The sequence below is a fragment of the Podarcis melisellensis genome (assembly GCF_964234715.1).
Source record: "Podarcis melisellensis genome assembly, chromosome: 2".
NCBI classification, from domain to species: domain Eukaryota; kingdom Metazoa; phylum Chordata; class Lepidosauria; order Squamata; family Lacertidae; genus Podarcis; species Podarcis melisellensis.
The window spans coordinates 118195873-118210780 of record NC_138529.1 but is presented as its reverse complement, the minus strand read 5'-3'; the positions used below and the strand labels follow the sequence as shown (position 1 = coordinate 118210780).

At 45.6% G+C, this 14908-nt stretch overlaps 1 protein-coding gene across 1 annotated transcript; it reads right to left on the bottom strand.

Annotated features, from left to right (window-relative positions):
• Positions 1 to 4871: 4871 nt before the first annotated feature.
• Positions 4872 to 14807, bottom strand: LOC309364668 (uncharacterized protein). The gene is made up of 6 exons (XM_081902399.1): positions 14726 to 14807; positions 11323 to 11743; positions 10918 to 10999; positions 8922 to 9004; positions 8544 to 8670; positions 4872 to 6007 (listed from the first exon to the last, which is right to left on the bottom strand). Exons 2-6 carry the CDS (start codon positions 11734 to 11736, stop codon positions 4977 to 4979), a joined length of 1737 nt encoding a protein of 578 aa, XP_081758525.1. The 5' UTR covers positions 11737 to 11743; positions 14726 to 14807; the 3' UTR covers positions 4872 to 4976.
• Positions 14808 to 14908: the final 101 nt, after the last annotated feature.

The window sequence follows — 14908 nt, the reverse complement described above, 5'->3', positions numbered from 1 at the left end:
GTTTGGACTCAGTCTGACCCTTATGTTTCCCTCCCCTTATGGTTTTGATCTATGGTCTACTTTTAAAATGAGGCTGCATTTTAAATTGCATTTTAACCTGTATTTTAACTTTCCTATTACGTTTTTACTGTAATCTTACAGGTGTTAGCCGCCCTGAGCCCGGCTCTGGCCGGGGAGGGCGGGATATAAATAAAATTTATTATTATTATTATTAATGCGCCCCTGAGCAAGAGTGCTGCTTGTCTCTTTTCTTGGCGAGGGGACAGAGGGAGCAAGGAATTTAATAGAATCAAAGAAATGTAGAGATGGAAGGGACCCCAAGGGTCATCTAGTCCAGCCTGCTGCAATGCAAGAGTTAAAGGTAGAAAAAGTGTTAAAGGGGCAAGGAGTAGCGGTGGGGGAGAGAAGAGGGGCAGGAAATATTTCCAAGCTGCCCCCTTTGAGAATCCGACGACTCCTCTGCGATTTTGGAAAGGATGGATCTTGCCCAGTGCTGACTGGACTTGAACCCGGCACCCTCTTCGTTCAAAGGGAGATGCTTGGCAACTGGGATAAGGTCTTTTCTGTAGTGAGGCAACTGGCCTTGTAATGGCTGTGGCTGAAGCCTAAGGGGACTGGGAAGGGGGCAAGCTCGCCTTTCAGTGGCAGTCAAAACCAGGGTGTATAAACCAGCGTATATAAAAACAAAATAAAATGTCAAATATTAGGAAGCTTCCCAATACAGGGCTGCCTTCAGATGTCTTCTAAAAGTTGTGTAGTTTTTTATCTCCTTGACATCTGGTGGGAGGGAGTTCCACAGTGCGGGTGCCACCACCGAGAAGGCCCTCTGCTTGGCTCCATGTAACTTCGCTTCTCACAGTGAGGGAGCTGCCAGAAGACCCTCAGTGTCTGGGCTGAGCGATGGGTGTGGAGATGCTCCTTCAGGTATACTGGGCCAAGGCCAGTATTTCATCAGGTTATTTGATACATGAAAACATTTTTCCTGCTTCTGAAAGGCCTGGTTAGATTTATATATCAATAGGAAATGATTTATAATGAATTGAAGAAAATGTTGAAATATACATTTGTTAAGAAACCAGAAGCATTTTTACTCGGCATTACAGGTAATGAGATAAATAAGAAAGAAAAGAAGTTATTTTTATATGCAGTGACGGCAGCAAGAATATTGATGGCCCAGAAATGGAAACAGGAGGAATTGCCTACGATAGAAGAATGGAGAACTAAAATGATGGATTATGCAGAACTGGACAGAATGACAGGAAGGATCCGGAATCGGCGAGATCAAAGATTTACAGAAGATTGGGAAAAGTTTATCCAATATATGCAAAAACTGAGTGATAATAAAATTACGTTTGTAAGCTTTAAGGAAGCTCTGTGAGGGGAAAGGGTTAAAAGGGCAGAAATGTGTAAAAAGTAACAATAGGAAGGAATGGCAGACAAATTGAGGGAAGTCAAAAAAGAGAAGCAAGATGTAATTAAGATGTATGGAATGTATAAATTTGCTTTTGTACTTGAAAACTAATAAAAATATAATATATATAAAAAAAGATTTATATATCAATAAAAATATTGCAAGGCCACTTCCTAGAACTACGGCTCCCATCAGCCTCAGCAAGCATGGCCAGTGGCCAAGGCGATGGGAGTTGTAGTTCAGCAACCGCTGGAGGGTCCCAAAGGTCGCCCACCTCCTTGTGAGCATCTGAGGCAATTCTGGCAGATCCCTAAAAGGGAAAAAAAACACTGATCCTGCTATTCTAGTGGCTTGATAAAATGTGGGGAACCCCTCAGTTAGAGAACTTCATTATCTCTGCTTCTGTTTCTGAGGAAGAAATTGTCCTAAAATTATCTACAGAAGTATGTTGTGAACTGCCCTAAGGTATAGAGCAGGATACAAATTTAATATATAAAAACAGTCCTGGAGCCCCATTACGTTCCTAACCAAGCATCACATCCTTTTTGTTTCTATAGGGATTGGGCACAGTTGATGAGGTTTCAGGGAATTTATTTACTTTAACCCCAAACACCCCCCTCCTCAGATCTTGCAAACTTTCCTCACAGGGGAACAACGTAGAACCTGAGATGGGAGGCAGTTCATATTCTCTCTCTCTCTCTCGATATGATTTTGTTCCCAGATTGTGAACGCCTTCTTTTAAAAAATGGCTCTGTTAATACCAATACAGACACAGATACCCATATTGTAGTGGGGGGCAGGTCTGTGGCTGGGTTACGCCAGCCCTGCAAAGTTGTCCAGCAGTATTAGACCCATTTTGCTGAAGAAATGGTGAGGGAGGTAGTCAAAGGAGACACTTTAAGCTATTACAGTATTGAATTAAATGTGTGTTTTCAAAGAAACACCATGGGAGGAGACTGTGAAGTTTATTATAGCAGCAGCATACAGTGGGACCTCGGGTTAAGAACTTAATTCGTTCTGGAGGTCTGTTCTTAACCTGAAACTGTTCTTAACCTGAAGCACCACTTTAGCTAATGGGGCCTCCTGCGGCTGCTGCGCCGCCAGAGCACGATGTCTGTTCTCATCCTGAAGCAAAGTTCTTAACCCAAGGTAATATTTCTGGGTTAGCGGAGTCTGTAACCTGAAGTGTATCTAACCTGAAGCCTATGTAACCCGAGGTACCACTGTATAGTGAAACTATGAAATCCGCTCCAAGATACAGATAATCTCTTGACTTGAACAGAACCCCCTACTCTCTCGCTCCCCATTTTCATGTACAGATGTAGAACAGTTTGCCGCGGCACCCTGGGGTGCCTTGAAGGATGGTGAGGGGTGCTGCGGGCAACCCAGGCCTCCGTCCCTCTTTCCTTCCCTCCCCCCTCTGATGCCCTCTCGCGTCTCGGCCTCCCAAAGGCTTGCACAACTTGCAGCAGCCCTGGCTGCAAGCTCCGCAGGCGAAAGGTGCCTCTGGGGCTGGCCAGGGGGTGCTGGGTGCCAGGAGCTGAGGCAGCCTCGGAGGAAGGAAGCAAGTGGGCGAGGGAGCCCAGCCAGCCAGCCAGCCCCTGCTTTTGGGAATGGACAGACAAGTGGGAGGCCGGGCAGGCAGGCTCTGTGCTGGCCTTCCTCGTGCCTGCTGTGTACAATGCCTGCCTGGCAGCTGAGTGCCCAGTGCTGAAGGAGAGCCTTTGTGCCATGCAAACCTGGCAAGGCCCACTGCTGCCACCCAAGGTGCCGGCCTCACGTTCTTCTTTGGCCAGTCTCTGTTGGGCCACTAAGGCTGGGGGCAGCCTCTTTCCAGGCTCCTGTGGGGCAGTGCCAGGAGGCACCTCTCTCTGGGGCAGGCGGGGCAGCTCAGGGACCAAGGGCGGCCGCAGAGGACTCGGAAGGAGAGGAGAGGAGGCTAAGGAAACGCTCCACAAGGGAGGGTGTTCGAAAAGGGGTGAGGGGCTGCCGGCTCTGCAGATAAGGAGGGATATAACTGGGCTCCTGAGCCCCACAGGTTTGCCGCAGAAAGGATGTACGGTGGACGCTCGGGTTGCGAACGTGATCCGCGCGGGAAGCACGTTCACAACCCCCAGCGCCGCTTCTGCGCACGTGTGGGTCGCAATTCTGCACTTCTGCGCATGCGCAAAGTGCAATTTAGTGCTTCTGCGTATTAGATAGTGAGCATGTTCAATGTCTCAGCAGATTTCTCCACAGATTGTCATGAGTCCACAGCGGTTTGGGTCTTTCAGAATCAAGGTAACTGGCGATGGCGGTGTCTTTCGGATATGTTTTATTTACACATATATGCAGGCTGAATATAAGATGGAGAGGACTCACACAAATCTTGCTCTCTTGTTCTGTGTCTAGGGAGAGGCATAGATCCACAGCATTCGACTCAACACAGAGAGCAAGTCATGCCTTTTCGCTTCCCAACTCCATCAGAAGGAAAGGCAGCACAGACAGCAAGTCATTGCACTTTACCTTACCTGCATATACTGTTCCTTTTACTTCTCCTTGCTGTTGATTTCTCTTTGATGCTTTCATCTTTCAGAAACTAAAATGCCCCCACTGGTCTTCTGCTAATGTATTTACAGTGGTACCTTGGTTTAAGAACAGCTTATCTTATGAACAACTTGGATTAAGAACGCTGCAAACCCAGAAATAGATCTTTTGGTTTGTGAACGTTGCCTTGGAAGCAGAACATGTTCCGCTTCCTGCTGAGAATGTTCCGTTTGTAAATTGAGTCTCCCGCTGCTGTGGGAAAGCACGCCTTGGTTTAAGAACACCTTGGTTTAAGAACGGACTTCCGGAACAGATTAAGTTTGTAAACCAAGATACCACTGTAATATAAATAGATCCAAGTGGATTTTTAGACTCTTGGATCCTGTCTGGTCCCCAACTTCTTGCCTACAGGGACAAATATATTGTTTCACCCCGTGTGAATTCTTTGATGACAGGTAAGGTTAGTACCCTAGGGACGTGGGTGGCACTGCGAGTTAAACCACAGAGCCTAGGACTTGCTGATCAGAAGCTCGGCGGTTCGAATCCCCGCGACAGGGTGAGCTCCTGTTGCTCGGTCCCTGCTCCTGCCCACCTAGCAGTTTGAAAGCACAACAAAGTGCAGGTAGATAAATAGGTGCCGCTCCGGCGGGAAGGTAAACGGCGTTTCCATGCGCTGCTCTGGTTCACCAGAAGCGGCTTAGTCCTGCTGGCCACATGACCCGGAAGCTGTACGTCAGCTCCCTCAGCCAGTCAAGCGAGATGAGCACCGCAACCCCAGAGTCGGCCACGACTGGACCTAATGGTCAGGGGTACCTTTACCTTTAAGGTTAGTACTGTACATGATGCTCTGATCAACTTTGAAGAATTAATTAATGGTAACAACAGAAGTTTTTGCCTTTTTGGAAGCTCCTCCCAACTTCTAAGTACTTTTATGATTACTCCACAAATTTTCCTGCATATGCCCTGTCTATATGCAATGCAAGCATTAATTTGGGTTTTTCTTACAGAAAGAAAGCTAGGAACTGCTCCTAAAGCTCCTTTAATATTCCAAGTCTCCACTATATGGATTTTTTGGTGGGAACAAAGGCTGGAGATCTGAAGAAAGCTGCTCCCATACACTGCCCTTCGATTTGTGAGTTCTTTGGTGAACATTGCGATGGGAACTCTGAGCGAAGCCCTTTCCACACTCCAGGCATTTATAGGGTTTCTCTCCCGTATGAACTCGTTGGTGTGTCGTGAGAGCTGACTTCTCAATGAAGCTTTTCCCACACTCAGCACATTTATAGTGTTTCTCTCCTGTGTGAATTCTTTGATGTTTTCTAAGACAGTTCTTCTGAGCGTACCTTTTCCCGCATTCCAAACATACATGTGGTTTCTCCTGGATGTGCATTTTTTGATGATTAACGAGATCTGCCTCCTGACTGAGACACTTTCCACATTCCAAGCATTTATATTGTGACTCTGCAGTGTGCAATTTCTGGTGATAAATTAGACTAGTACTTTGGCTGAAGTTCTTTCCACACTCTAAACATTTATATGGCTTCTCCCCTGTGTGAATTCTCTGATGGTAAGTGAGATGGGAGCTCTGACTGAATCTCTTTCCGCACTGCAAACATTTATACGGTCTCTCCCCGGTGTGAATTCTTTGATGGGAAGTGAGGTTTTTCTTCAAAGCGAAGCTCTTTCCACATTGTGAGCATTTATGTGGTTTCTCACCAGAGTGAACTGTTTGATGGTGCACGAGAGTTATTTTGCGAGTGAAGCTTTTTTCACATTCCAAACACTGATAGGGTTTCTCCCCAGAGTGGATTCTTTTATGAGAAGCAAGACTTGTCTTGTGCTTTAAGATCTTTCCACACTCCAAGCACTGAAAGGGTTTCTCCCCTGTGTGAATTCTTTGATGGGAAGCCAGATGTTTGCGTTCCCTGAAGCCCGTTCCACACTCAAAGCATTTATAGGGTTTCTCCCTATTGTGAATTCTTTGATGGTACATGAGAATTATCTTCCCGCTAAAGCTCATTCCACACTCACTGCATTTATATGGTTTCTCTGCACTGTGGATTCCTTGTGCTGAAACAGAAGAAATGGGAAAATGTGTGGGGTTCTTTCTTTTTTTAAAAACATATTTTTTATTGCTCAATTTCCACATAACAAATTATCAAACCATATAATCACCTACATAATTCCCGCCCCCCCCACACACCTCCTCTCCCTGGTTTCGCTGCACATTATTTTCTCTGCATATTATAAAATTTTATATATCCTTACATATCTGTCCATCATGTTATCAACAATAAATTTGTGTATGTTTATTCAAAACCTGCCAATGAGTCCAGTTCATTTTGTTATGCTTTTAAATAATTTGTGTAAAGTTCCGCCTTAAAGTCACTGTTCTCCTTGTCTCGCAGTTTGTATGTCAATTTAGCCAGTTCTGCATAGTTCATCAATTTCTCTTGCCACTGTTTTTTTGTCGGGGTTTCCTCATTCTTCCATCCTTGTGCTATCAAGACTCTTGCCGCTGTTGTAGCATACATAAACAAGTTCCTTATTTTCCTTGGCAGGTCTTGTCCTACAATCCCTAACAAAAATGCTTCTGGTTTTTTTTACAAATGTCGTTTTAAACATTTTCTTCAATTCATTATGTATCATTTCCCAATTTTAAAAAATTTCTTTACATTCTCACCACATATGATAAAAAGTTCCTTCTTTTTCTTTACATTTCCAGCAAATGTTAGAGCCGGTTTTCTACATTTTTGCTATCTGTACTGGTGTTATATACCATCTATACATCATTTTCATATACCGTATTTTTCGCTCTATAAGATGCACCAGACCACAAGACGCACCTAGTTTTTGGAGGAGGAAAACAAGAAAAAAAAATATTCTGAATCTCAGAAGCCAGAACAGCAAGAGGGATCGCTGCGCAGTGAAAGCAGCGATCCCTCTTGCTGTTCTGGCTTCTGGGATAGCTGCGCAGCCTGCATTCGCTCCATAAGATGCACACATATTACCCATTCCTTTTTAGGAGGGAAAAAGTGAATCGTATAGAGCAAAAAGTATGGTAATTTTCTTTCAGAAGGGATCAATCTGTAAATTGGAAAATGTGTGGGGTTCTTACTGGGTAATACCCTCTTATGTGGTACCGTCCAGATGTTATTAGACTTTCCCATCAGCTCCAGCTGGAATGGACAGCTGTCAGGGAAGATGAAGGTGGAATCCTGCAACCTCTGGAGGGAACCACATTGGCTACCCAAGCCGTAAAAAGGTGTGTGTCCCCCCAAAAAACGTATTACACTAAGCTGCCACCAGCCCTTCCTTTCACCTCATCTTTGGAATTAATATAAACAAAGAGGGAAACTTCGGGCTTCAGTTGTGAAGCATTTTGGACATGAAAATGGAGCTTAGCCACGCTGTATATTAGCACATGAGGGAAAGTTTTAGCCAGAAAACCCAAATTCAGAACCAATTCTGAAGCCATTAGGAGAGAAGAATAATGGAAGCTGGTTCTGAAAGAGAGAGCATTGTTGCATTCCTAGGAAGGCAAAGGCCTCTCATTTTTATGGAAATCAGTGAACCCCAGCCTCTTTTGTGAAGTGGATTAATATTTGGCCCATTCATGAAATTCACTCAATTTCTGATGACGTGTACCAGGAAGTACCAGGAAGTCTAAAGGAAGAAGACAAGACATTATATTTATATGCAACAGTAGCCCCAAGGCTATTGATTGCGAAAAATTGGAAAAGTGGTATTATACCAACAAAAATAGAGTGGCTTGCCAAATTGTTGGAGTACTACAATATATCCAAAACAATGGGAGAAATTGGAAGGAGCTCAAAAGAGAAGATAGACAGGGACTGGAAGGTGTTTAAAAGATACTTGCAAAACCATACTGAAAAATCAGAACTCCTATTAGAATAAACAAGTTCCGTATTAAATACTGAAATACTAAATAAGATGGATAACAATGTGTAGTAGAAAGAGAAGCATGAAATTAGGTTAAAGGTGTGTGAAAGAAAGTAATCAAAGTGGAAAGAAATTGCAATTGAGTAGATTGGAAGTCTAACACAAAGGTGGGGTGAGGGGTGGTGGATGGTGATGAGAAAAGGAATTATTTGTGGGATTGAGGGTAGGTATGCTTGAACACTTTTAAGGATTGTATGAAATGTATGTTTGTATGCTTGTATATTTGCAATATGTGTGTATTAATGCTGAATTATTTGAACCATAAAAACTTTAAAAAAAAAAGAAGCAAAAATGAAGAATGACAAAAAAACTCCAAAAACCCCAAAACAATTTCTGATGACGTGAATTTTTGGCCTTCTGGAAAGTGACTTAGTTCCACCTCCCTCACAACTCTGAAACTTACATTCCTTACAAATAACCTGACCAGATAAGACAAACCAAGCCACAGTTGTGAAGGGCAGATTTTGAGAATGCATGTTCAGAGAGAATGCAGGAGAGATTAATTTTCAAGATTAAAAGCAGGGATAAAAATCCTAGATGCTGCATGTGTAGCACAGCTGAGCTATATCAGAATATTAGGATTGCTCACATACAGAAATATTGAACTTAAAAAACAATATTATGACGCAACAGGGGATCTTACCGAGAGAGGCCATGATCCTCCAATTATCCTCCATTACATCCTTATGCAATAGCCTCTGGTCAGGATCCAGCAGCGACCACTCCTCATCCGTGAAATGCACAGCCACATCCTCAAAGGATATGGGACCCTAAAAGAAAAGGGAAACATTTTCTCATGGGTAGGATAGAGATGGTCTATTGGCGACATTCAAAAGGCCAGTTAAATTGAGGTGGCTGCTTATTATTCTCAGGAATTAAACCTTCTTGGGTGGCATTCGCAGCCTTTGCTGAGGGCAGCTTTTGATAGGAGCAAATTGATGGAAAGAGATTCACTCAGAACCAGGGAGGTGAGAGGGGAAAGTGGGGCGCAGCCTTTCCCCTCAGTGATCCATCCCCCTACCTGATCTGGTCTCACAGCTGCTCCTTCTACTGAACCACAAAGAGGAGATGGCCGAGGACATCTTGCCGGCATCATTCCATTGCCTGTCAGAGACAAAACCACTAGTTATCTCCCGCTTGGACTACTGCAATGCGCTCTACGTGGGGCTACCTTCAAAGGTGGCCTGGAAACTGCAACTAATCCAGAATGAGGCAGCTAGACTGGTGACTGGGAGCGGCCGCCGAAACCACATAACACCAGTCTTGAAAGAACTACACTGGCTCCCAGTACGTTTCCGGGCACAATTCAAAGTGTTGGTGCTGACCGTTAAAGCCCTAAACGGCCTCAGGCCAGTATACCTGAAGGAGCCCATTGTTCTGCCTGGATACTGAGGCCCAGCGCCAAGGGCCTTCTGGCAGTTTCCTCATTGCGAGAAGCAAAGCTACAGGGAACCAGGCAGAGGGCCTTCTCGGTAGTGGCACCCGCCCTGTGGAATGCCCTCCCATCAGATGTCAAAGAGATAAACAACTACCTGACATTTAGAAGACATCTGAAGGCAGCCCCGTTCAGGGAAGTTTTTAATGTGTGACATTTTAATGTATTTTTAATCTTTGTTGGAAGCCACCCAGAGTGGCTGAGGAAACCCAGCCAGATGGGCGGGGTACATATTATTATTATTATTATTATTATTATTATTATTATTATTACTATTATTATCATTAGCACATACTTGGATGAGAAACTGATACTTAGAGAAAGTCTGAACTGTTGAGCAAGTTTGAGATCTGTGCATCTGTTTGATAGTTCCAGTGTATGAATACATAGCAACCCTTTGGGGGGTTTTGATTACAAATCCATGTGCACAGTGTGTTGCAAATAAAGGTATTTCCAAGCCCTGGAAAAGGGTGGAGATTTGTCTCCCCGCAAAAGGTTAAAGAAGCTGATGCATGGATAGGCAAACTAAGGTTCACGGGCCAGATCAGGCCCAATCGCCTTCTGGATCCGGTCCACGGACCATCTGGAAATCGCTGCGTGGATCACCAGCGCACATGTTCTTTCCCTCTCCCTCTCTCTCATGGCAGCAGTGCCGCCTTCTCCTCCCTCCCTCCTCCTGGCTTCTCCCCGCCCTGCCTAGAGGAGGAAGGGGGCTGGGCTTTGTTGGTGTCAGCAGCAGCAGAAGGGCTCAAGCGGCCGCCATTTTAAGCAGCCCCTGTCCGGAGCCCTTTCGCATGCCGCTCATCGTCCCTCCACCACCGCCAGCCCCTGCCACTCGCAAGACACAGGTAAGCAGCCACTGGGGCTCATGGTGCTCTTGCATTATTTTGTTTTTCAAAATATAGTCCGGCCCCCCACAAGGTCTGAAAAAGTTTGCTGGGGGGTGAAATCCCCAAAAAGGATGTTACTGTTTTTCTGTATGCCACAACAGCTGCAAGAATATTGCTAGCGAAGAATTGGAACAAACAAGATTTACTAACTATCCAAGAATGGCAGATGAATATTACAGACTATATGGAACTTGCCGAACTGACCAGGAGACTCGGAGACCAGAGAGAAGAGACGGTGAAAGAAGATTGGAAGAAGTTTAAGGAATATTTGAAAAAAATATGTGAATATTTAAATCTTAGAATAGCTTTGGAAGTGGATATAAGCTGTAGGGTTAGAAGTAGAAGATAGTGTGTTTTGAAAGAGTATCATTTATAAGTGATAAAATGTGAAGTTTTTTATGGTTAAAGTAAGTGTGATAAAAAAAAGATGGTTGGAAATTAACTGCTAAAGTTGAAGTAAAGTGAAAATCAGATAGGTGGGACTAAACTAACAATGTTTAGAAAAATAAGGATAAGACAAGAATCTGTTTGTATTGTTTGTTTTTCTGTTTGTGTTCTTTATTCTTGTTATAAAATGAATAAAAATATTTGGAGGGGGAAAAATGAAAAAGTTTGCTGACCCCCGACTTGATGGCTTAGTTTCAAAATTAACAGAGGGAGACCATATTGAAACAGTACCCCTAAATCCTCACCCAGAGGCCTCTGCCTGACGACGGAGAGATTCCTTTCTGCTCTGGGGAAATCGCTTCTCATTTCTGTTACCAGTTCCTTTATCTGAAACAGAAATATGCATTGAAGACATCGCACGGAAACAGCAAATGCAAAAAACTCAGGGGTACTTGGTTATCTGTTTGGCGGACTTCCACAGAAAGTTGGTGAAGAAGCAGAGAATTCTGGGATCCCCTCCCTCACACCCGGAGCCCCTTGGGATTATCTAGCTAGGAGGTAGCTGACATAATGCTCTCCAAAAGTTGCTGGACTTCAACTCCCATCATTCCCAGTCAATACGTAGAATGAACAGGGATGATGGGAGTTTTAGTTCAACAATCTCTAGATGACACCAAGTTGACTCTTGCTGATCCAGACAAAATTCTCACCTGCTGCTCTGCCTGCTTTTTCTCCTCTGCCCTGCTCAGGAGGAAACCTTCTGCCAGGGCCACCGCCTGGGAACTGGTCTCCGCTCCACATTCCCTGACCCAGTTCTCCATCTCCGGGGGAAGGACAGCCAGGAACTGCTCCAAGATCACTAAATCCAGGATCTGAGTCTTGGTGTGTCTCTCTGGCTCCAGCCACTGACGGCAAAGATGGTGGAGTCGGCTGCAAACCTCTCGGGGTCCCTTAGCCTCCTGGTACTGGAAGTGCCTAAACTGTTGGCAGTGCACATCTGAGCCACGGATGTTCTCCCTCAATGTCTTGTGTCTGCTTCCAAGCCAAATTTCCCCAGTGCTCCCAGTCACGACGCTATCAGGCTGTCTTCCTGCTTTGAGGGCGGCAGAGTCTTGTTCTTCCATCTCTTATCTGCAGAAAAACATTCACTGATGAAAACGTATTTTTCATTTTGATTCCTCATATTGTGAATTAGGTAATACACAACATTTCTTCCCCCCATTTGAGATCCGGTATACCGGTTCCGCATATGGAGGTTCTATTGCTCACACAGCTATTCATGTTCCTCTCATGCTGCCCGTTTGCGGGATCCCTGCCCCAAAATCTAAGAACCTGGACCAAGACCGCATCTTGGTCTCCCTTAAGACTGCGGACTCTCCTTCCTCGGAGGTTTTTAAGCAGAGGTTGGGTGGCCATCTGTCATAGGTTAATAATAATAATAATAATAATAAATTTTATTTATACCCCGCCCTCCCCAGCCAAGACCGGGCTCAGGGTGGCTAACACCAGATATAAAACAATTGATTGAAATACAACTTAAAAAACAAGATTAAAATACATTTTTAAAAAGCCAGGGAAGTCCCCAAGTAGGAGTTCCATCACAGAAGGAAAAAAGAAAGAGGGGATCAAATTAATTCCAAGCCAAAAGCCAGGTGGAACAACTCTGTCTTACAGGCCCTGCGGAAAGAAATCAGATCCTGCAGGGCCCTGGTCTCATGAGACAGAGCATTCCACCAGGCCGGAGCCAGTGCTGAAAAGGCCCTGGCTCTGGTTGAGGCTAATCTAACTTCCATAGGGCCCGGGACCACTAGGGTGTTGTTATTTATGGACCTTGGGGCTCTCCGTGGGGCAGACCGGGAAAGGCGGTCCCATAGGTACGAGGGTCCTAGGCCGTGATGGGCTTTAAAGGTCAAAATCAGCACCTTAAATCTGATCCCTGTACTCCACCGGGAGCCAGTGCAGCTGGAAAAGCACTGAGTGCTTCAGCTGAGATTCCTGCATTGCAGGGCTAGCTGACCCTCAGGTCCCCTTCCAACTCTTAAGATTCTGCGTCCATACCCAGACTCACACAGACTCATCAGCCAGAGAGAAACATACCACATCCCTGCCCAGCTTCCTCCCATTGCTATATTCAGGGATCACTAACAAATACTGTTTTCATCTATGCTCTTTAAAGCTCGGGTTTAATCCTGTAAATGCCAAACCCCTCATGGCTGGGATAGCTCAGCTGGTTAGAGCACAATTCAAAGTGTTGGTGCTGACCTTTAAAGCCCTAAACGGCCTCGGTCCAGTATACCTGAAGGAGCGTCTCCACCCCCATCATTCTGCCCGGACACTGAGGTCCAGTGCCGAGGGCCTTCTGTCAGTTTCCTCATTGCAAGAAGCAAAGCTACAGGGAACCAGGCATAGGGCCTTCACGGTAGTGGCGCCCGCCCTGTGGAACACCCTCCCATCAGATGTCAAAGTGATAATCATCTACCTGACATTCAGAAGACATCTGAAGGCAGCCCTGTTCAGGGAAGTTTTTAATATGTGACATTTTAGTGTATCTTTCATCTTTGTTGGAAGCTGCCCAGAGTAATTATTATATAATAATAATTATTATTATTATTATTATATTTCCAGTAACACCAAGGTTGCAGGCTCGACCCACCTGCATATTCCTGCTTCGCTTGGGTTGGACTAGAGTGTTTCCCAAACTTGGCTCTACAGCTGTTTTTGGACTACAATTCCCATCATCCCGAGCTAGCAGGACCTGTGGTCGGGGATCATGGGAACTGTAGTCCAAAAACAGCTGCAGACCCAAGTTTGGGAAACCCTGGACTAGATGACCCTCCGGTCCCTTCTGACTTCAGGAGTCTATACTTTTGTATTCCAAATTTTCCTCCAAGGAGCTCAAGGCAGCATGCGTGGCTCTCCCTCTCTCCATTTAATCCTCATGACAACCCCATGAGGTAGGCCATGCTGACAGGAAGTGGGCCAAAGTTGTTGTCCCCTCGGGAGCTTCATGGTCCTGATCTGCTCTCACCACTGCACCGCGCTGCCTTTAAGAGAGGACGGCACAAACTCATGGAGCAGAGGGCTATAATGGCTACTGGCCGCCATGGCTGTGCTCTGCCTGCTTGCCTCTTTTCTGAATTATTTTCCTTGTAAAGCTTTTTATTGCTATTTAATTACATGATTAATTAGGGACGCGGGTGGTGCTGTGGGTTCAACCACAGAGCCTAGGACTTGCCGATCAGAAGGTTGGCGGTTCGGATCCCCACTACGGGGTGAGCTCCCGTTGCTCGGTCCCTGCTCCTGCCAACCTAGCAGTTGAAAATCATGTCAAAGTGCAAGTAGATAAATAGGTACCGCTATGGCAGTAAGGTAAACGGCGTTTCCGTGCGCTGCTCTGGTTCACCAGAAGCAGCTTAGTCCTGCTGGCCACATGACCCGGAAGCTGTACGCCGGCTCCCTCGGCCAATAAAGCGAGATGAGTGCCGCAACCCCAGAGTCGGCCATGACTGGCCCTAATGGTCAGGGGTCCCTTTACCTTTTTAAACAATTATAACAAGAGATATGTTGCCTGCAGGCCAGGAGAAGCCCAAACTCCCTCCTCAGTGCATGCTTGCTCCTTAATAATAATAATAATCATTTTATTGCTTATACCCTGGCCCATCTGGCTGGGTTTCCCCAGTCACTCTGGGCAGCTTCCAGCAAAATAAAATATGGGTCAGTTGCATATTTCTGCATTAAAGGGGGCTGGACTAGATGATCCTTAGGGTCCCTTCCAACTCTATGACAATCCGCTCCCACTGATCAACTCCACCTGGCAGACCCACTTTAAACCCCAGCCTTACTAAATAGCTCAGCCGGTAGAGCAATAGACTCTTCATCTCAGAGTCGTGGGTTCGAGTCTCACCTGGGCAAAATATTGGACAGGGGGTTGGACAAGATGACCCGGGGGTGCCCCTTGCAATTTTACGATTCTGGGATCTTAAATAATAGAAAATGGGGAACGGAGACACGAACCACCCCTCTCCCTATTTGTTTCCTGCGATGGCTCTCCTGATCTGCGTCTCCCATGCGACGCCTTCACCTTTCCACCAAAAAGATGTTGCAGAATCTCACCAGGTTGCAGGAGGAGCCGCAGATGCAGCGCGGTGGGGAAAAGCAGAGGCTCCTTCCTCTGCAAAGGGGGGGAGCTGCTTCTTGCTCTGGAGGAAGCCCCCCTCCCTTCCTCCCACCCCAAATTTCCTTTTTCTCTAGGAATCCGCTTCTTTTTTAACCCTTGCAATGCCTAAGCCACCAGCA

Coding starts and splice junctions, on each gene's coding strand:
- LOC309364668 (XM_081902399.1), bottom strand. CDS start 11,736: ATGGAAGAACAAGACTCTGCCGCCCTCAAAGCAGGAAGACAGCCTGAT. Junction 11,000..11,322: donor AAAAGCAGGCAGAGCAGCAG/GTGAGAATTTTG, acceptor TTTCTGTTTCAG/ATAAAGGAACTGGTAACAGA. Junction 8,671..8,921: donor CAGCTGTGAGACCAGATCAG/GTAGGGGGATGG, acceptor CTTTTCTTTTAG/GGTCCCATATCCTTTGAGGA.